The sequence below is a fragment of the Phalacrocorax aristotelis genome, chromosome 16, assembly GCF_949628215.1.
Source record: "Phalacrocorax aristotelis chromosome 16, bGulAri2.1, whole genome shotgun sequence".
NCBI classification, from domain to species: domain Eukaryota; kingdom Metazoa; phylum Chordata; class Aves; order Suliformes; family Phalacrocoracidae; genus Phalacrocorax; species Phalacrocorax aristotelis.
This window is the reverse complement of record NC_134291.1, coordinates 10,260,292-10,279,201: the sequence shown is the minus strand read 5'-3', so window position 1 is coordinate 10,279,201 and position 18,910 is coordinate 10,260,292. Positions and strand designations below refer to the sequence as shown.

General features: G+C 43.6%; 1 protein-coding gene across 1 annotated transcript; it reads left to right on the top strand.

The window, feature by feature from the left end:
- The first annotated feature begins 18 nt into the window (after positions 1-18).
- SCPEP1 (serine carboxypeptidase 1) lies at positions 19-13,401 on the top strand. Its single transcript, XM_075111131.1, has 13 exons — positions 19-133; positions 2,237-2,382; positions 3,295-3,384; positions 4,300-4,455; positions 4,940-5,014; positions 5,201-5,273; positions 6,266-6,303; positions 6,487-6,615; positions 8,778-8,862; positions 9,644-9,757; positions 10,415-10,552; positions 12,042-12,205; positions 12,328-13,401. The coding sequence occupies exons 1-13, from the start codon at positions 82-84 to the stop codon at positions 12,391-12,393; spliced, it is 1,326 nt and encodes a 441-aa protein (XP_074967232.1). The 5' UTR covers positions 19-81; the 3' UTR covers positions 12,394-13,401.
- Positions 13,402-18,910: the final 5,509 nt, after the last annotated feature.

Sequence of the window (18,910 nt, the reverse complement as noted above, 5' to 3'; positions counted from 1 at the left end):
GCACCCCCTGCGGGCGGGACGGGGCGGGCACCCGCGGGTCCCCGCGCACGTGACAGCGCGGCGGCGGGAGCTGGCGGCGGGATGTGGCCGCTGCGCGCTGTGGCGGGGCTGGTGCCGCTGGTGCTGGTGGCAGGTACGGGGACGCGGACATGGGCACGGGGCGGGAGGCTGTGCTCTGCGCCGCGGCCGTGTCCCGGGCGGTCCCGGAGCGACTGCCTCCGGGCACGGCTTGTCCTGCTGCCGGGAAGGGCCCGGGCTGAGCCGCGGCCGGTTCCCGAGCCTCGCCGCGGCTGTCACCGCCTCGCCGGCGGGTGGTCACCGGGGGAGACGTGGTGAAAGGGGTGGCAAAAGCGTCGGTGCTGCGGGGTGCGCGGTGGGAGCCCCGGCGGGAGCGGGTCGAGCTCGGGGCGGGCCCGTGCGCGGTCGCAGGCGGCCCCGGTCAGGGCTGTCGCCGTGTCTCTGCTGTCTGACCGCGGGATTGGTCTCCTCCCAGCCCGGCTGACTGCGGTCTGCGCTCCGCGGGGCCCCAGGGAGCCCTTTCGGAGCAGGAACGTGGAAATGCGGGTCCCAGTTGATTCATCTGGGTAAACTGGGTGTGAGAGGCTCCGCGCAAACCAGGGCTGCGCTCCTCGTGGCTGCTTTGCTCTGAGCTCTCGTCTGTCCTTCCTGAAAAAGACCCCCGTCCGTTCCTTGGCAGCTGGGGGCTGATGAAGCCGTGTGCGCCAGGGTGCCTGTCAGCGTGAGGTTGTTGCGGTGCTGATAGTGGCTGGCGGGAGCAGGGGTCCCCGGCCCGTGGCTCGTGGGCAGTGCTTCCCCGGCGAGACCCTTCGGGTAGGGGGCTGCAAGGGGCAAAACAGCCATATTGGGGTGTTGGTGCTGTTGCAGTGAGGGCTGATGCTGTCTGCTCCGATAAAACCTGTCGAGCGCTGTGTCCTGATCAGCAAAGCCTGGGCACTGTAGCTTGAAAAAGCCTTATGGCTGCTTCTCCAGTGGACTGCTGCCTTCTGTCATGAAGGCTGCAGCTAAGAAGGCCAACAGGGTGCTGGGTTGCATCAAAAAGGGCATCGCCAGCAGAGGGAAAGAAGTCATCATCTGTCTCTACTCGGCGCTTGTCAGGCCACACCTGGAGTGCTGTGTACAGTTCTGGTCCCCGCTGTACAAAAAGGATGTGGCCAGGCTGGAAGGGGTCCAGAGAAGGGCCACCAAGATGATCAAAGGACTGGGAAGCTGCCACATGAGGATAGGCTGGAAGAGCTGGGTTTGTTCAGCCTTGAGAAAAGGAGGCTCAGAGGGGATCTCATCGCTGTGTACCAGTACTTAAGGGGCAGCTACAAAGATGATGGAGACTCCCTTTTTACACGGAGTCACATGGAGAGGACAAGGGGGAACGGACACAAGTTGCTCTTGGGGAGATTCCGATTGGGCACCAGAAGGAAATTTTTCACAGTGAGGACAGTCACCATTGGAATAATCTCCCCAGGGAAGGGGTTCACTCAGCCATGTTGGACACCTTCGAGAGTCATCTGGACAGGGTGCTGGGCCATCTTGTCTGGACTGTGCTCTTCCCAGAAAGGTTGGACTAGATGATCCCTGAGGTCCCTTCCAACCTGGGATTCTGTGTGATTAAGGAGATTAAGGGGTGCAGTTTCGAAGGTCTGTTTCTGGGAAAGTGTCTGTCCTAGGTGGAGAATAGATGGACTGCTTAAGTGAATGAGACTCTACTGACTTGAGTTTAAGATTAGATCTTGGGTTCATTTAGAAGTGACCTTTCTGCCTATCTTGCACTTAATCTCCTTGGGGACTGTAAAATGATTTGATCTTCCCAGAGGCTAAGATCAAAGAGTTGGATCCCTGAGGGAGCCGTGGTGCCCCTGAAGCTGATATGTGTTATCCCACCACCTCTAGTGGGGCTGTGCTTTCAGCCCAGGCCTTCAAAAGACTTTAAATGTTTCCCTGGTAGAAAAATTTATCCTAGCTATTGGGCTGCTATTTTGGTGGCTGCTGTACAGTCAGGCCCTGATAAGTAAGCACTTAATTACACACTTCATTCATTGATGATAACTCAGCTGTGTGGGTGTAAGTATAGGCAGGTTTCTTATAGTAATTTTCTTAATGGAAGTGCTTCTAATTATCACACCTCAGATTGAAATGTAATGTTTTGGAACAAATCTAGTGGAAGGCTCAAAGATGAGCCTTTTATATCTGGCTGACTTTTATGTTTATTTCTGCCTCCAAGGTGTAGTTCTGAGGCAATCCCAAGAGCCCAATGAGCGGTGGGGATATGTGCAAGTTCGAAGTAAGGCCCACATGTTCTGGTGGCTCTACTATGCAAATAACCCAACCAAAGACTTCACAGAATTACCTCTCATCTTGTGGCTTCAGGTGAGGTTTGGTGAAAGACACTTAAATGATAATGCTTTCCCTCTGTGCCTGGATCAGCCTGACAGGTACCTTACAGCCCTACAGAAATAGGTTTCAAAATCAATTTGCCTTGCGAGCGAGGTATTCAGGCTAGGAAGAAACCACGAAAATACCATTCTGCAATTTTGTGGGGTGCCCTCAACTGCTCAGCTTCCATCAAGTTAAATTGCAGAAATAGAAGTTGTTCTTATCTTTTATACAACAGCAGTGGGTTTTGTGCCAGACTCTACAAGTACGTTGTAGCGTCACAGCTCCTTTCCTGAAGAGCTTGCAGTCTAAACAACGCTCAGAGAGAGAGTAGATAAGACAATCAGAGAGTTAGAAAGACTTCTAGATGGAAGCAAGTAAGAGAGACTCTGATTGGTCCCATTCAATCACAGTTTGATAAAGGGAGTGGCGTGTGCTCTACATTCGCTTCCAGCAGTACATTTCAGAAGTTAATGTAGAATATAATCACTTGATGACTTGGTCTTTTTCCTTCTGGGTTATTTCTTCAGAGTGAAACGCGCACGCTGTACATGCTGATAAAACTAATGACTTGCAAGCCTCTGTAGATAGCTAACTTTTGCGTTCGCAATAAGGGGAAGGGTTTTCAAACTGCACTCCCATAGCATGCAACTCATTAGACGCTTTCACAAGTGAGTAATTGCTTCTCTGTTTAAATTCTTGCTTTCAGAAATGGTATGTGTACGCATAATGAAAGACAATGAGGAAGAAAGCCTCATTTGCAAATTAACATGTAGTGCAAAAGCCACTTTTTAAAAACTTACAATCTGTGATTCTGCTTACTGGCTTGCTTTTATTTTTGTGCTATCTGTCACTTCTATACCATGCTGCCTTTTAACTTATTTGTCATTTGGTGTTTCCCCACAGGGAGGCCCAGGAGCTTCAGGCTGTGGATTTGGGAACTTTGAAGAGATTGGCCCATTAGACAAAGAAATGAAACCAAGAAATACAACCTGGGTATAGTAGAGAGTTCAGGTTCTAATAATTGATGGCAAAATGTTTGTTGCTTGTGTAAGCAGATGATTGCTATCATTGCAGAACAGTTTTCATTTAAAATTCAATAGAACTATGATATTTTGTCTTAAAATAGTGCGGTTAATGAAATGGCTTATATGAATATCCTTGTTAAGAACTGAAGAATATACCTATTAATTTGATGTGATGGAATATGTCTGGGCTTCCATGAATTTGTGAATTGCAGATGTCTGGGAAGCTGAGAGCAGGGAAATTCTAGCAAGATGTTATTTCAGATCATAGCTTCATTGCATACAGTCATAGAGGTTTTTCTGGATGGCAGGCAGCATATAACCACTGGCTCATAATTACAAGTCCAGTGTGGCCTTCAAGGCAAAACAAAGTACAGCTGCCTATGAAGGTAGAAGTTGATTCAATGAATATTCAATGTATTTGCGCTCTGAGCTATCGATAGTCTAACTACTCTGGAGTTCCCTAGATCATATGGATGATCTGCCCTGGGATTTTTTGGGTCCCTTTCTTGTTGCAGATTCAGCAAATCAAAAGACCTTATGTTGTACCTCTTTATTTGTGAGCCTTACTGCGTTGAGCCTTGCTGGCCATCTGTGTGCTGATCTATTGATTTTTATCTGTACACCTGTAGCTATACAACTATGGCATTTGCTATAGCAATTTCACGAAAGCGCAGCAACCCAGAAAAAAATCCGTCTTATTTTACATTTTGACAGACAAGTCTCACCTGTACCATTCTCTGTTTTGGACTTGCACCTTATTTTTCTGCATTCTCTTTTAGGGCTGGAGATTTGGTGGCTCAGTTAAACATTTGTGCCATCAAAACTATATTTTGTGCTGGTGCTGAACTGAGGTTTCATGTAAACCTTCTTTCTGCTTGTACAGTTGCAGGCAGCCAGTATCTTGTTTGTGGATAATCCTGTGGGCACTGGATTCAGTTATGTGGATGATTGTAGCTTGTTTGCCAAAAACCTTACCACAGTAGTTTCTGATATGATGGTTTTTCTTGGAGAATTCTTCACATGTAGAACAGAATTCCAGGTAAGTGATTTGAATTCTTGGTTAGAATAATTTTTTTTTTGCTTTTAAACAGATCTCAAAAGGAATTAGTGAACAGCTGTCCAGATGGGCAGTGTTTGCTACTAGGTAGCATGCATTTCGTGGGAATCAGTGCAGGTATAACGCCTGCCTCATATTTCCCACGGTTCAGAAGTATAATCTTGAATTCGTTGCTAGTTAGATAACATTGGGGTGGATTATTGTCTATCATGCGATCCGAGAAGCATGTAGGATCATGTTTGCTTCTAGTTCCAAAATAATTAAGTGCCTGCTTCAAAATTTCCCCCAGTAAATTCACCGGGATGTTACAGAAATCTTATCTGCAGCTTAGAAACAGAAAAATATCCAGTGTTTGATAGTGAGCGGTGAAGAGCCAGTGCCTGGGTTCTGCGGGATGTGGGAGATGGCTGGAGGTGTTTTCTGCCCTCTGTCCAGGGGGTTCATTGTGTGGCTTCTCTCTCTTCAGACCATTCCATTCTACATATTTTCTGAATCTTATGGAGGTAAAATGGCTGCTGGCATTGCTTTAGAGCTGTATTCGGTAAGTAGTTGAAGGATGTAGTTAACTTCTTTTCACTTTAAAACGTGGTATTCTACAAGTACTTACACTATCCCTGTTGCCTAATTCAGACTGCTACCTGTTTTTTCCCCTTAGAGAAAACTGGTTCAGGAGTCATGAATATCTAACTAAAAGTTGATTTTCCCCCCCCCCCTCTTATTCACCAAGGCTGTTCAAAAAGGGACCATAAAGTGCAATTTTATGGGGACTGCTCTTGGAGACTCATGGATTTCTCCTTTGGGTATGTTTAAAATCCTCAGACTGTAGGTAGTTTGCTGTTACTGTTTTGTTTGGGGGTGGTTTTACCATTCCATAGGTACCTAGAGTAAAAAATGCCAGCCCTGCCATAAGTAAATTAAAATTCTAGTGAGTCTGGTTAATCAAAAAGAAATACTTCAGTATTGCAAGCTGTGATTGAAGTATCTACCTTTAGAACATATCTAGATTATGAAAAGTCAGAGAGCAAAGTCGGTGAGGAGCATATTTGCATTTGAAGTGGGGTGGTGGTGAAATGCCCCTACGCATTTCTACAGCCTCTGAGGTGTTTTGGTGAGAGTACTGCACTTAAAATATAGCCACCAAATGATTCACAAGGTTGCAACTGAGGTTGTCTCTTTCTTTTCACAAGAAGACCATGTGCTCACAGACCTGGAAGACATAGGGTGTGTGTCTGGTGGAGGGCAAAAAACAAATTGAAGGACTCTTGTCCTTCAATGAGATTTGCAAGGGCAGGCTCCACAGATTCTCTGCAGTGTGGGACAATATCAAGCAAACTCTTATCTGTCCGAGGATCAGCTGATCCTTAAGACCTTATAAACAAATTTGTTATAAAACAGATTTGTTTAAAAACTAGATTTTTGACCCCTGTAACTTCTGCAAACAGATCAGTTTAGACAATGCCCATTCACTTGTCAGATCTCCCCCCATGTTCTAGCAATGTGCTGCACTGTTGAGGTGAGAACATTTTGGAAAGAACACGTCTGTTGCTTTAAATACATTTCACTGGTTAATATTTAGGGGGTTAATGATGTTGCAGTGCTTTTATTGGTTCTCAGGATTTGTAAAGAACCTGCTCTGTGGTACATAACTTTTGGGCTAAACTGATCTGACAGTACCTTTTTAGTGATTAATTAAACTCCATATATTTTTGTCACAATCATTCTTGCTGCAATAAAGTAAAGGAAGTCCCATATCAAAAACTTAGATATTTGAAATCTGTTCTGTTTTCTTTAGACTCTGTGATGTCTTGGGGGCCCTACCTTTACAGCACTGTAAGTACCACCTTAAACTCTTGGTCCTCATCTGATTACTTGTACTGTCACACAGTATAAATGGATGTTGTTTTTTAAGGTTAGCTCTTAGCCAGAATAAAACCTCGAATGCATGGAGACTGTTTGCGAGAAATGAATTTGAAATTGTTATTAAAACTGTGCTCCTTTATGCTTGTCTTCCAGTCTCTCCTTGATGATAATGGTCTAGCAGAGGTGACTGCTGTTGCCAAAGAAATAATGGATGCAATAAATAACAATCAATACGGGCTGGCCACTGCGCTCTGGGGCAAGGCTGAAGGTGTCATTGAAGAGGTGAGGTCTTCTTTGACGAGCATAAATAACTAGCTGGTGCTTGGGGAGGCACACAATTTCAGGTTACCTTTTCTATGAGCACTGGCATTTAAACAAAACAGGAAAGGGTCCTCAATCTTTGGAGGCATAAGCATGAGAAGAAAGTGCAAGTGATGGTGTGGCACTGCAGGCCACATCAGACTTTCATCTTTCCTGTTTTCTCAGTTTTAGCAGTTTAAAAGGTTCAGCTGTAGCCACGAACAGCTTGTTTAAGCGGAGGACCACTGGAATGAGGATGTGTGCTTTAGGTCATCTGGAACAGTGTGTTCTTAACACAAGAGGCAAAGACAGATGTAAGGCAACAAAACATGGAATAATAGTGGTAGGACTCAAATATGGGGTTATTCAGCCTGGAGGAGAGGAGGCTGAGGGGAGACCTTATCGCTCTCTACAACTACCTGAAAGGGGCTGTAGTGAGGGGGGGGTCGGTCTCTTCTCCCAAGTAACAAGCGATAGGACAAGAGGAAATGGCCTCAAGCTGCATCAGGGGAGGTTTAGATGGGATATTAGGAAAAATTTCTTCACTAAAAGGGTTGTCAAGAACTGGAACAGGCTGCCCAGGGAATGGTGGAGTCACCATCCCTGGAGGTATTTAAAAGACATGTAGATGTGGTGTTTAGGGACATGGTTTAGCGGTGGGCTTGGCAGTGCTAGGTTAACGGTTGAACTTGATGATCTTAAAGGTCTTTTCCAACCTAAACAATTCTATGATTCTATGAATCCAAACCCCTGCCCAGCCATTTTTGCCAGAATGTGTTTTATCGCAGTGCTGATGTGAAAGAGCTGTTTGTTCACTGTGTGATTGTAAGAGGCAGTGGGTAGGGCAACCCACACGGCCTTGCAGTATTGCATCAAGGTTTCAACGTGGCACATCACTTAAATCTTAGCATGCAACTAGTCCCGTTGATTTCTATAGAACCCAGTTTCAACTTAGATGAGCTGTGCCCTTGAAAGCTTTGTTTTGAATATTGAAAACTGCATCCAGCAAGACACACATTTCAAGTTAATTTAGCATTTAAATATCTATTTAAATCTCTATTTGAAGAACTACAGTAGGTGCACAGGGTGGAAAGCAACCTCAAGTTGTGTCCTGTTACTGTGGGATACTGCATCTTGTTACTTAGCAAGTTCCGGCTTAAAAGATAGGTAAAGTTTTGCTTTTGTTTTTCCTGTTGAAGGGTTGCTCCAAAATCTCACTCTTTCCTGTTTTTTCGTTTTAGTGCAAGTAAGGCTCTGGCTTCCTCAGACTGAAAGATTAGTCTGGAGCTGCTTTCTTTTCTTGCTCTTTTTTTTGGTTTGGTTTTGTTTCGTAACTGACAGTGCCTTGCACATAGTTGGTTTCACTTCTTATTGTTTGAAAGGAACTTGTGGTTCCCATTTTGTGTTTCTCTTCAAGTATGCTTGTTGTCTTCTCCCAGTTGTGATACTGCTGTCAGGGTGCAGGCACTTCAGTTCTTTTAGGGTTGCTGTTATGAGCTGATTTCTGACCTATGCATCTGAACTTTAAAGATTCAAACATTGAATAAAGCAGGGCTTCTAGTATCCTCAGTAACTAATGGCTACACTGATCACACTTGTCCTTTGGATGCAGACAGTCTGCTGTCTGCATCAGCGCTTTCATTCTATAATTCTTGGGACTTGTCCAGATGTTAGTAGTTCCAAAAGAGAGGTGGCTGATACCTATTACCACAGCCTTGAGGAGGCATTTTGAAGGTTTGTAGGCTGGGAGGATGTTGAGCAAGAGGCAGCATCAGGCTAGACTAGATCTAGCAGAAGAGACCATCTGACAGCATCATCTGGCATTGCATCTCTCTGTAATGAGTAATGAGAATCATTTGCAGGGTGTAATGCTTCTTGTAGCTTCACATCCGTTTCAGAGCAGTAAATAGCATCTCTGGAATGACCCATGTGTGAACAATACAGCCTTGAGAAAACTCTTCTCCACTTCTCAAAGCAAACGTAGAACCAAAGTTTTTCCATAGTATCTTCCTGACAGGTAAAGTGGCAGGTCACAGGGTCCTTTATAAGGACTTGCATATCTCTTTTTTTCAGAAGAGAGTCTGTTCCTCAGATGTGAGAAATGTTTTTGTTACAGTGTTACTGAAATTATCTTGTGTTTTCAGAACACAGACAATGTGAACTTTTATAACATCATGACTAAGGAGGTTCCAGAGATGAAATCAAATGAACAAGAAAATCTCCATCTCAGTAAGTTGTATTTAAGTACTTGACCTTCTGAGGCCCTATATTTGCACTCACATACCTTAAACTCTGATAGTGGGAACATCTTCAATTTAGCACATTTTTAAAATGGGACCTTCAGATCCAAAGGATATTGATATTCTCCTGAGCAGGTAAATAGGAATGTGGAACAACCCTTCTATAGATTACACCTCCACCTATACATCCTGCACAAATTTTCCCAAGGAAGTAGTCAGTATAATTGCGACACAGTTTTATGACCTTTAAGTTACTTCCTCTTAATGTCTTTCATTTCTGTCTTCAAGCTAGGACACAAAAATGTCCATCAATATAAATAATGTGATTAGGCTCTTTTGCTCCATGATGTTTATGCATCAAACACATGTAGAGTTTCTTTCAAGCTCTTCGTGTCTTTCTAGTGGCTTCAGCAGGGAAGGTGAACCGCACAGTTAACTCCCAAAAGTAAAACATTGCAGCTCAGAAATAGCTACTCTGTTGAGGAGAAGAAATCGTGTCTGTACCAAGTGGCTGCAGCAAAACCTGGTCCCTGAAAAAGTGCTGCATTAGCCAAAAGTAGAAATGGATGGTTGGGTTCTTCCTATATCATCCCCGGACCTAAATAAGGGTTGACTTCAGTGGTTTCTAGTAAAAGTAAGCAAATCTTTCTCTGTGGTGTTGTATTGTCATTAGAAAAGTGTTACAGTCCATGACTGCAACACTGAAAATTGTTATCTATGCAGGATGTCTTAAATGTGTCGCTAATCAAAGTGTGTTCTCCCGTTTTCAGTGCGACTTTACCAGCGCCATGTCAAAAATATGGATAAGGACAGCCTAAATGAATTGATGAATGGACCCATCAGAAAGAAGCTAAAAATTATTCCTGACTGTGTGAAATGGGGAGGTACTTTCCTGTCTGTTAGTGTGGATCTAATGAGTGCATTATTGCCTTTTACAGAATTGCAGTCTGTAGGAAAATACTTTACTGTAGTAAGCAGTGACGTTAAATTGTCATTATCCTTGTGCCTAAGAAGAGGACTTATTCTCAGAAATGAACATGTAATGGGGCAGCCCTATGAGAGCAGATGTGGTTCTGGTTCTGATTCTGCTGCTTCTGTCTATCTTTACTCAAGCAGCTAAAAATACAGGGGGAGGAAGATGGTCTTCTGTGTCCTAGCAGCTGGCTTCTCTTTCATGCAATCTCACTGAAATTCCTGTCAGCTTCTCTGCCAGAAATCTGGTATTGTGTAATGCTGCATGGTGTTGAGCGGAGAGTGTAAAACAGAAAGGAAGGCTTAAAGGACTGATGCCAGCACCCTGTATGTGTATAATGGGAGCCAGAAGCTAAAATGCTGTGTGTGAGCTGCAGTAAGAGCATGCCTGCTTTCCAGTTCTCTTTAGTTCCTCAGACTTATAAATCAGTGGCTGATGCTTTGGGCTAGGACTGTTTTTTATGCAGCCATGAACTGTATTTTAGGACCCTTAGCCGGTTGCTTCTGTCTCAGCTTGGGAATGACATTTTTCACCAGTTAAAATTTGTCTTCTTTCTGGTTCCAACTAGGTCAATCCAGAGATGTTTTTGAGAACATGGCTGAGGACTTCATGAAACCTGTCATTGATATTGTTGATCAACTTTTGGCAGCCAACGTCAATGTTACAGTCTATAACGGGCAGCTGGATCTCATTGTTGACACCATGGGTAAGGGAGTTGGCTGGGGCTGGGGGCAGAACACATGACGAGTAGAATGTGAATTTGCCAGTAATATTGGTACCTGGATCTCTCCGGGCTTCTGTGCAAATCTCCTACCTACCTGGCAACAATTAAATACTACAGTCATAAATGAGCAGCTCTTAGCATGTTTTGTTTACATCCCTGAGAGAGGCAATTCCTTTAACTCTATTTTACTGTTGGGAAATGGATCTGCAACATCAATAATTGCTTGTTTCATTGAAGCCCATAAGTAGGTAGGTAGCCAATAATTCATTTAATTCTTCTGGACAGACACATATGTATGTATGCTTATTCATAAATGAAGAATGAGGATAGATGAATAACTACATGGGGATGATCCTCTCTTCTGCTGTACCTTGAAGATCCTGTTCTTTGGGGCAAAGGTCATACCTTGCAACAGATTTGTGCCCAATACAGGTCAGCCTTCACTGAGTGGCCTGCAGCAGAGAGCATGGTGCAAGGTGAGATGAAACAAGGGTGTTGGTAATTAATCAGGGAGGGTGCAGTTGAAGAGCAATCACACCTGCTGCTCGGTAACATGTTTAGGCTACTGTGTATCTTGGCCACTCAAGGCCTTTGTCCCTTTCTGCTTACAAGATGCAGGCTTGATCAAGTGGCAGTTTGGGGGCCAGGTCAAGTGTTGCTGGAATGTCTCATGCTGCAAGACTGCCGTGCTCTCTTCCATTCACCTTTTCTTATTGATTTAAATGATCTGCAGTCACAGACTCTGCAAACATCTTCCTGTGTTGTGAAAGGCTTTATACTTTGTCTGTGTCTGCCCACTTAGATATTCAGATGCCCTTCATGAACAGCATAGTAATCAAGAAACAGAGCACTTAGGCTGTCAAAAGAGATTAGCAGTTAGTGGTGCTCCAATTTATCACATTTTGAGCTAAAATTGAGCGGCAGTTAACATGTAAATTCTTCCAGTCATTCAGAGTAGACTAGAGCTTTGTCTCCCTTGCTGTCCTGGAACTGGTCTTTTTGCTGTCTTGCCCTCCACTAGCAGGCACCTGAAAACAGAAAACCTTTCCAGGCTTTTCTTGATGAATGACCGTAACAAACAGAAGCAGTGTGTGTTCTGATTTCCAAGAGGGGGGACTTGGTGTCGCTGATCCTTCTCCATGGCAGGACATCCAAGGTGTTTGAGAAGTAAAGCAAAATATGTCATAACTGCTAGGGCTGCAGAGCCCTGAAGAGGCACATGTTCAACTTGTGCAATCATAAGTCCGTTTCATGTACGTCTTTACTGTTTGCTTTTCCCCTTCTCCCTCCATTGCTTTGTTTCATTTGGTCATTTTCCTAGGATAGCAAAATTGTTTTTAGAATCTGAGCACACAGAGTCTTTCTGCCAACTGCTGTATTGGTATCTGGTACAGTGGGCATCCAGCTGAACTGGGACTCCCATGTCGCTATGTCAGTGTCAGTAATCAAGCTTCTCTCTCATCTCTAACAGGCCAGGAGGCATGGATCCGGAAACTGAAATGGCCTAATTTGAACCAGTTCAACCAGCAAAGGTGGAAGGCACTCTATGTGTCTCCAGAATCCACTGAGACAGCTGCTTTCCACAAGGCCTATGAGAACTTTGCTTTCTTCTGGATTCTTAAGGCTGGGCACATGGTAAATAACATACTTCTTGGGTGGGATGCACCGTTATCAGCAAGAAAACTGAAGATGCGTATATGCTTGCTGTCTGCTTCTTTATAGCAGCTGCTTACCATGTGCTCTCATTTCTGTGCTAGGTACCGTCTGATCAAGGAGAGATGGCACTGAAAATGGTCAGGATGGTGACCCAACAGCAGCACTAGGGAAGGGGAGGCTAGCTGGTATGGCTTCCCACTGAATGTCAGTGCTCTTGCAGAATGTGAGTCCAAAATAATAAGCTGCAGGAGGAACAACGGCTGTTTGGACACATAGCCTCTCTGATCTTGCTGATAATGTGCACAAGCAGTTACAGAAAGGCATTTTTTTTTCCTTGAATGAGTTGTTGCTTTTGAATTTGTAACCTGTGATTTGCTGCCTTAACCCTGTTCGTGACTCTTCCAGAGCAAAGTCCACAGTCATAAACAACTAGCTCTGAGCCTTTGACTTGGAAGGATGTTGTGCTTTTGTAAAAAGCTGCCCTCCCTGAATGCTCTCTTCTCTGTTTACACACTGATTTGAGTCCTGACATATTTGCTGTTTGTTCATCTCAGAGAGCAAACGTATTTCACGAGGCCGTGGAATGTTCCTTTCTTTGTCCTCAGGCCTCTGCTTGAGTCACCTGGCTGGATTACAAGCTGAAGACGTGGAGATGCCAGGATAGAACACCTGCCCTAGAGGAATTACAGTCCATCTCATCTTGCTGAGGTGCCTGTGTTAGGATCCAAGATTCTTGGGACTTCCTGTGTTATGGAGAGAGAAATGCCCCAGAGGAGGATTTGAGTTTTTTTCATCTGATCATTTCTTTTTTTTTTTTCCCCCCCATTCTTTTTAAGGACTGTTACCCAAACTTTGCCTTTAGCCTTAACACCTAAAGCACATCCAGCAGGAATTCCTGCTTTCCTCTATGCTGAAGCAGGAGCCCTGTTAATACCCTGTTCTTGTATAGAAGAGAGTCCTAATGGACAGAAGCCTCTTACAACTTTCTGAGCTCAGCCTGGAGCGTGCAAAGGAGAGCGTTACTTGAGCAGTAACAGCCTAACTCTGAAAGATAATAGCGGCGTTTAAAAGAAGGACATAGAACCTAGAACCAATATCTTAATCCATATTTTTCTAGAGCTTTTTAAAGTCTTGCAGAGACCTATTATTTCGAAACAAATTTTTTTTTTTTTTTTTTTTTTTACAAAATACACAGTCAATGGGAGACCTGGTCAGACATCATCTGACTATGCTCTATAGCAGAAAAGTGACCATTGTTTATTGGTATCTGATAGGAGGCACAACAGATTGTTCCAGCTGTCAGAATCCTAAATAAATAGCAACCCCCCAATTATTCCAGCAACTGAAACTGTCATGAAATGTCTCATAGTGTTGGCTTAGCAAGGACTGAGGCGTAATGCTATGTAAACACATATGTAATCACCCAGCAGCTGGAGTATTGGTACCTAATAATTGCTTTCCTCCTTCATGTTCTCTGCTTGAATTGTGTTCTTGAGAACTTTAGCAATGCAAATCCAGATTTATTTTTTTTTATTAGAACACCTTATTCAATAAATGCACTAGGTCTAATCTAGTTCCTCCCTGCTGGACATCACACTGATTTCACTGCTTGAAAATCACGTCTTTTCTGTTTTGGCTTTTCAGTGTAAAGCCCCTGACAGTGGGAGCTGATGCAGTCACACTTGAGAGGCAAGGGTATGGACTGTGCTCTCCCCCATGGCTGCATCACATGGTGACGAATTCATGCACATGGGACTGCAGCCCCTCCCATTCTTTCCACAAAACACACTCCTTTAGAGCACGAATGGCAACTCAGAATGGCTGGGCAGGATCAAACCAGCAGCTGCTTCTGTTCTCTTTCTGGTTGAACATTAGCTGAACAAGAAGGGTCCTAGAGGTGTGTAAATCTGCATATCTGCATTCTTGGAATATTTAAAGATAACTCACCAAGCAAATAAGTATGTCTGAACCTGGACAGTTTGAGCTGGCTTGTAGTCAGGTATCCTGTTGTATACAATACTTTGCATTATGCCTAAACAAATAATATTATAAGGCTTGATAAGAGGGGAAATGATTGAGAAGATGGTATCTCCAGAAAGCAGCATTTACTGCTGTTCTTATGCTTCTGTTTCAAACGGGACATTCATTCACATTGCCTAGAGCTTGTGCTCAGTGATAGGCCTGAGACATCTGTTTCTTGTCCTGGTTTTAGCTTCTGCAGGTTTTTCTGCTGGCAAAGAGATGGCTTATGAAGAAAAAAGATAGTTTCAAGAAGGCTGGTGGTAATGATCTGTTGGTTTTAGGGGCTACGCCAAATCTAAACATGTTAGAATAAAAATACTTGCCCATGGAGACAGGCTCTTAAATAGCGTCCATTTAAATGTAAGCAACAAAAAAGCAGCAATCATTTAATGTCAGGGAAGATTCCTTCCTTTTATTTCACCAAAGGCTTTGTAACTGGTGCATCACGGCTCTAGATCATCACAAAGGTAGGTCACTTGTCCAGCAGATGCTGTAAGAAATCAGTTGCTTTGAACGGAGTTCAAGTCCCGCTGTGTATCTGATTAGCAGTGACATACTTTGTCCATTTTGATTTCATGCAGTATGCTATTTCCAGATAAGGGCTGTCACTTGGCAAATCCATTAGAATGAATCATTATAAATACTAATAAGATTTTTTTACAGATGCTGGACCAGTCAACAGCCCAATGTTTGTATTTCATCCTCTGCAGCTGCAGGCTTTGATTGCACAGGTAGCCTGAGAGCCACTGACTTACTTTGCTCACCGTCAGCTGAGGATAATTTTCATAGAAAGAAATCCAACTGTGTTAAAAATCAGTAATTCAGCACTGCTTCTTCAGCATAAACAATTTTTGCTTTCTATAACTCTACCTTTTCTAAAAGTTATCCACTACATGGTAAACAGGTGTCTTTTCCTGTCTTTCTATTTTGTTGGATCTGGGAGGATATAATGGGGTAGGGTCACTTGATGCATCTACTGTCCCTTAAACCTGTGTGTACCAGTGCCTTATGGTCACTGGTACGTGAGGATATGGGACAGAGGGACTTTTGGTCTGGCTTTTACAGCTGATCTGTGCAGTAGTTGAGACTGTTGTGGATGGATGAACATGGGAGGCAAGAGATCTGCCCCATTTGCCACCTTAGGGGTACCTGTGCAAGGCAGGTACAATATTTGTGTCTAACTAATCTGGCATGGAATATCTTTGCTGTAGGAAGAGTGAATCACATAAGCTATTTCTAAAGGAATTTGGCACATAATGGTCATCAATTTATGTCTTTAAAGTTTGAGGCATGTAGTTGGATGTTGAGTTAACGTTTTTCAGATGAACATTTTGAAATGTTGCAACATCTGCTTATCTCAGGATTCAAAACCACAACAAAAGAAGAGCATCTGTGTGCTGAAGCAAGATGGGAATCTTGGAGCACTTCTTCATTGTCATGTTATGTCTATTATCCTGTAAACGTTCTGCTATATGGCAGCACAATTTGTGTGTGTCAGTTCTGAACTCTGGGGTATATTCGTGTTTTTCCAGAAGGGATTCAGGAAAGGAGTAGTAATTTATCTGACCCACAGACAGTGATGAAGGAATAGTAAGAATTTGAGTAGAGCACAGTTCACCATAACAAGGTTTCTCTGAAAACTGGTTTTGGCATTTGCTATATAATAGAATTGGTAGTCAAGGCGCAGCTTTAGCTCTTGTGGAGGAACAAATGTACCATTCTGGTCACTGCTTGGAGGGGATTTTTTTTTTGTTCTTTTCTATCTGTAGCTGGTGATTGAGGCAGTAGGGGACTAAGTTTGATATATCTTCAGGAGTAGAGGTATGTTAGTATGAATAGCCTAATGTAGTGGTTTTCAACCTATCTCGGTTTACAAATCCCTGGCCTAAAATATTTCCAAGGAAAGCAAAGCATCCCTACAAGTTTCATGTATTGACAACTACATTTCACTTGTATCTGATAAGTAATATAACTCAGTGGCTAGCATTAGCAGAGTATTTGCAGAATTGATTCCCTAACTATACTGATGATCTGAAGCAGATGGGAATACTGGCAGGCCATATCCCATAGGGGACTTCAGAATTTCTAGCCTTGGTCTGAAATAGCCCTAAATGGTTAGTCTTCAGGACATACTCTAACACATACATTGCCTTCCCCCCCCCCCAACCTACTAGAGATTGAAAAACAAAGCACTAAAAGGGCATGGCATTGTGCTAATTTATCATAGCCAGCTGTCAGCGTTGGGTGCTCCCACAAACTGGAAAGTGAGAGGTGGACTATGAATGACTTCTCTTATTACAGGGACCTCTGGAACAGTGAGCCAGACAATAACCCCTCCTTGCCTGCTGCTCCAGGGACTGGGCAAGCACGGCAAACAATCCACCTTGAGATTAGTGTATCGGGCCTCAGCTCAGAAAGGGGGCATTCCACTTGTTACGTACTTTTGTGGTCCAGAGCTTTGTTTTTCTTTTTATTCTGTGGCTACAATATTGCAGGGAGGAGGTTGGGGTGCCTCAGAAGACCACAGACATGCAGATAATATCCAGTTTCAGCAAATGTCTCGCTGTGGCTCTGCTGTTTAGTACTTCCATCTAATGTATTGCATAAATCTGAATCCAAGGTACTCTTGTGGTAAGGTGGGGTTTTAAGATGTAGAACTCACTCATCCAAAACATTCACTTGGATGTCACGTAGGCAAAAGCAACTACAGATTCACAAGGGACTTGAAAATATAAGGCCAGAGTGGCTGTATGGCAGGGAGGCAAAAATCATACTTTTGTGGAAGCTGATTCAAATGCAGGAGCTCATTTCTGTTCTCCCCTAATTTTTGTCCTCAGTCTCAATACCAAAATTTATAGGTAGATACTGTGATGAATAGGGCTGTATCAGTTTTAAAATGCTGTGAATCGTCTAAGCATAAGAGACAACTGGAATAATCTGAGGAAAATGTAAGCTATCCAGCTGCTTAGAGCTCATTGGAGAAAAGCTGACAGGTACTAATCCTTCCCTAAGAGAAGACAGCAGGACAGTTTCTGGAATGTAACAAAAAGAGAGGTTTGGTCCCAGGGCATTTGGAGGATTGTGGGACGTCTTGGAACATGAAGAAAGCTTGCTTTATCCCACACTATTCATTCACCTCTGGTTTACATATTATTTTTCTTACCAACCACAGTAGCCTCATCTTGCTGCCCTATGCGAGGTGGACCACAATGGATTCTCTTGGCAATTGACGGTGCAGTGAAATGGATGGCCACTTGGTGGAGTAAGGAGACCTTCAAATACCATGGGAACACGCTGGCTGTATCAGCTGAGCTCCTGGTCGGCGCTTGGAAACAGGAGTTTGAGCCAATGAATCCACAGCGAAAATGGTTTTACATGAACCGGCAATTTTAGCAATAGCTTCATGAGAACAGATAGGCTAAAGTCACTTGGTTTGTTCAGCCTGGAGGAGACTGAGGGCAGAGGGGCAGGCGCTGATCTCTTCCCTCTGGTGACCAATGCCAGGGCCCGAGGGAATGGCAGGGAGATGTGCCAGGGGAGGGTTAGGCTGGGCGTTAGGAAAAGGTTCTTCCTCCAGAGGGTGGTGGAGCCCTGGAACAGGCTCCCCAGGGAGGCATCACGGCACCAGCCTGGGGATATTCAAGAAGCACTTGGACAAGGCCCTCAGAGACATGGTATAAATTTGTGGTTGTTATGTGCAAGGACAGGAGTTGGACTCAATGATCCTTGTGGGTCCCTTCCAGCTCAGGTCATTCTATGATTTTGGTCTTTGTGAGCACAACCTCGATTACAACAAGGCTTTAGAGTTGCAAATAACAGTTAAATTTAGCCTGCTTTAACCAGAACATACCATTCGATACTGTGATTTGTGCATAGGCACGCTCCTTTTCAAATGGTGTATTCCCTGTCTATCCTTAAAACTTCTTGATCAATGTCTCTGTGGTTAGTATGTACGTTGTACGAAGAAATAAATAAGGTGTTGGTGTGTTTGCTGAGGTAACTGCAGTTAGCTGTCTAGCTAAGTTCATCTAGCAGTTATGCACATACCTAATTCATGATCTGGTAAGAGTGCTGTTGAACTCAAGCAAGAGCACTCATACTATGCAAAATTAAACCACTAAAATGTTTACAAGGTGAGGTTCTTTAGCAACTAGAACATTTCAAAGGAAGGTCCTTGCTTGTTGAAACATTTGTCCAAAATTTGTAAGGTTTTTTTGTTGTTGTTGTTGAACTTTACAATAGAAAAAAGATTAGAGAAAATGGCTGTTAAAAAAATCAAGTAGCTTGCTTCTGTGCCAACCTAATTAAGCTAGCCTGAGAAAACTCCATTACATTTTAAGTTTTCTGGCAGGGCAAGAGTATTAATAAGCTAGTTCTTGCTGCCTGTTGCTTGTTCTTTATGACACTTAAGATTAAAGAGAATATCCAGCTGATAAAGCACAAGTGTTATGTTGTTAATCAGAGCTACAGTAGTCAATGGGAAACAGGATTAGATTCAAAATACAGCAGGACTATTAGAAGCCAAATATTCAGTGAGGGTTATATTGTGTATACTATAAAGAGAAATTGTGCTATGAAGCTGTTCTGAGAAGCTGGGCCTCAAGATGTTGCTACTATATGCTGGAACACAACCAGAATTGTAGATAAGGTCATTAGCCTTGG

Bases quoted from the DNA above. Each gene is read 5' to 3' on its own strand.
- SCPEP1 (XM_075111131.1), top strand. From the start codon at position 82: ATGTGGCCGCTGCGCGCTGTGGCGGGGCTGGTGCCGCTGGTGCTGGTG. The intron at 134-2,236 runs GTACGGGGACGC...TCTGCCTCCAAG, and splicing joins GCCGCTGGTGCTGGTGGCAG to GTGTAGTTCTGAGGCAATCC. The intron at 12,206-12,327 runs GTAAATAACATA...TTTCTGTGCTAG, and splicing joins TTCTTAAGGCTGGGCACATG to GTACCGTCTGATCAAGGAGA.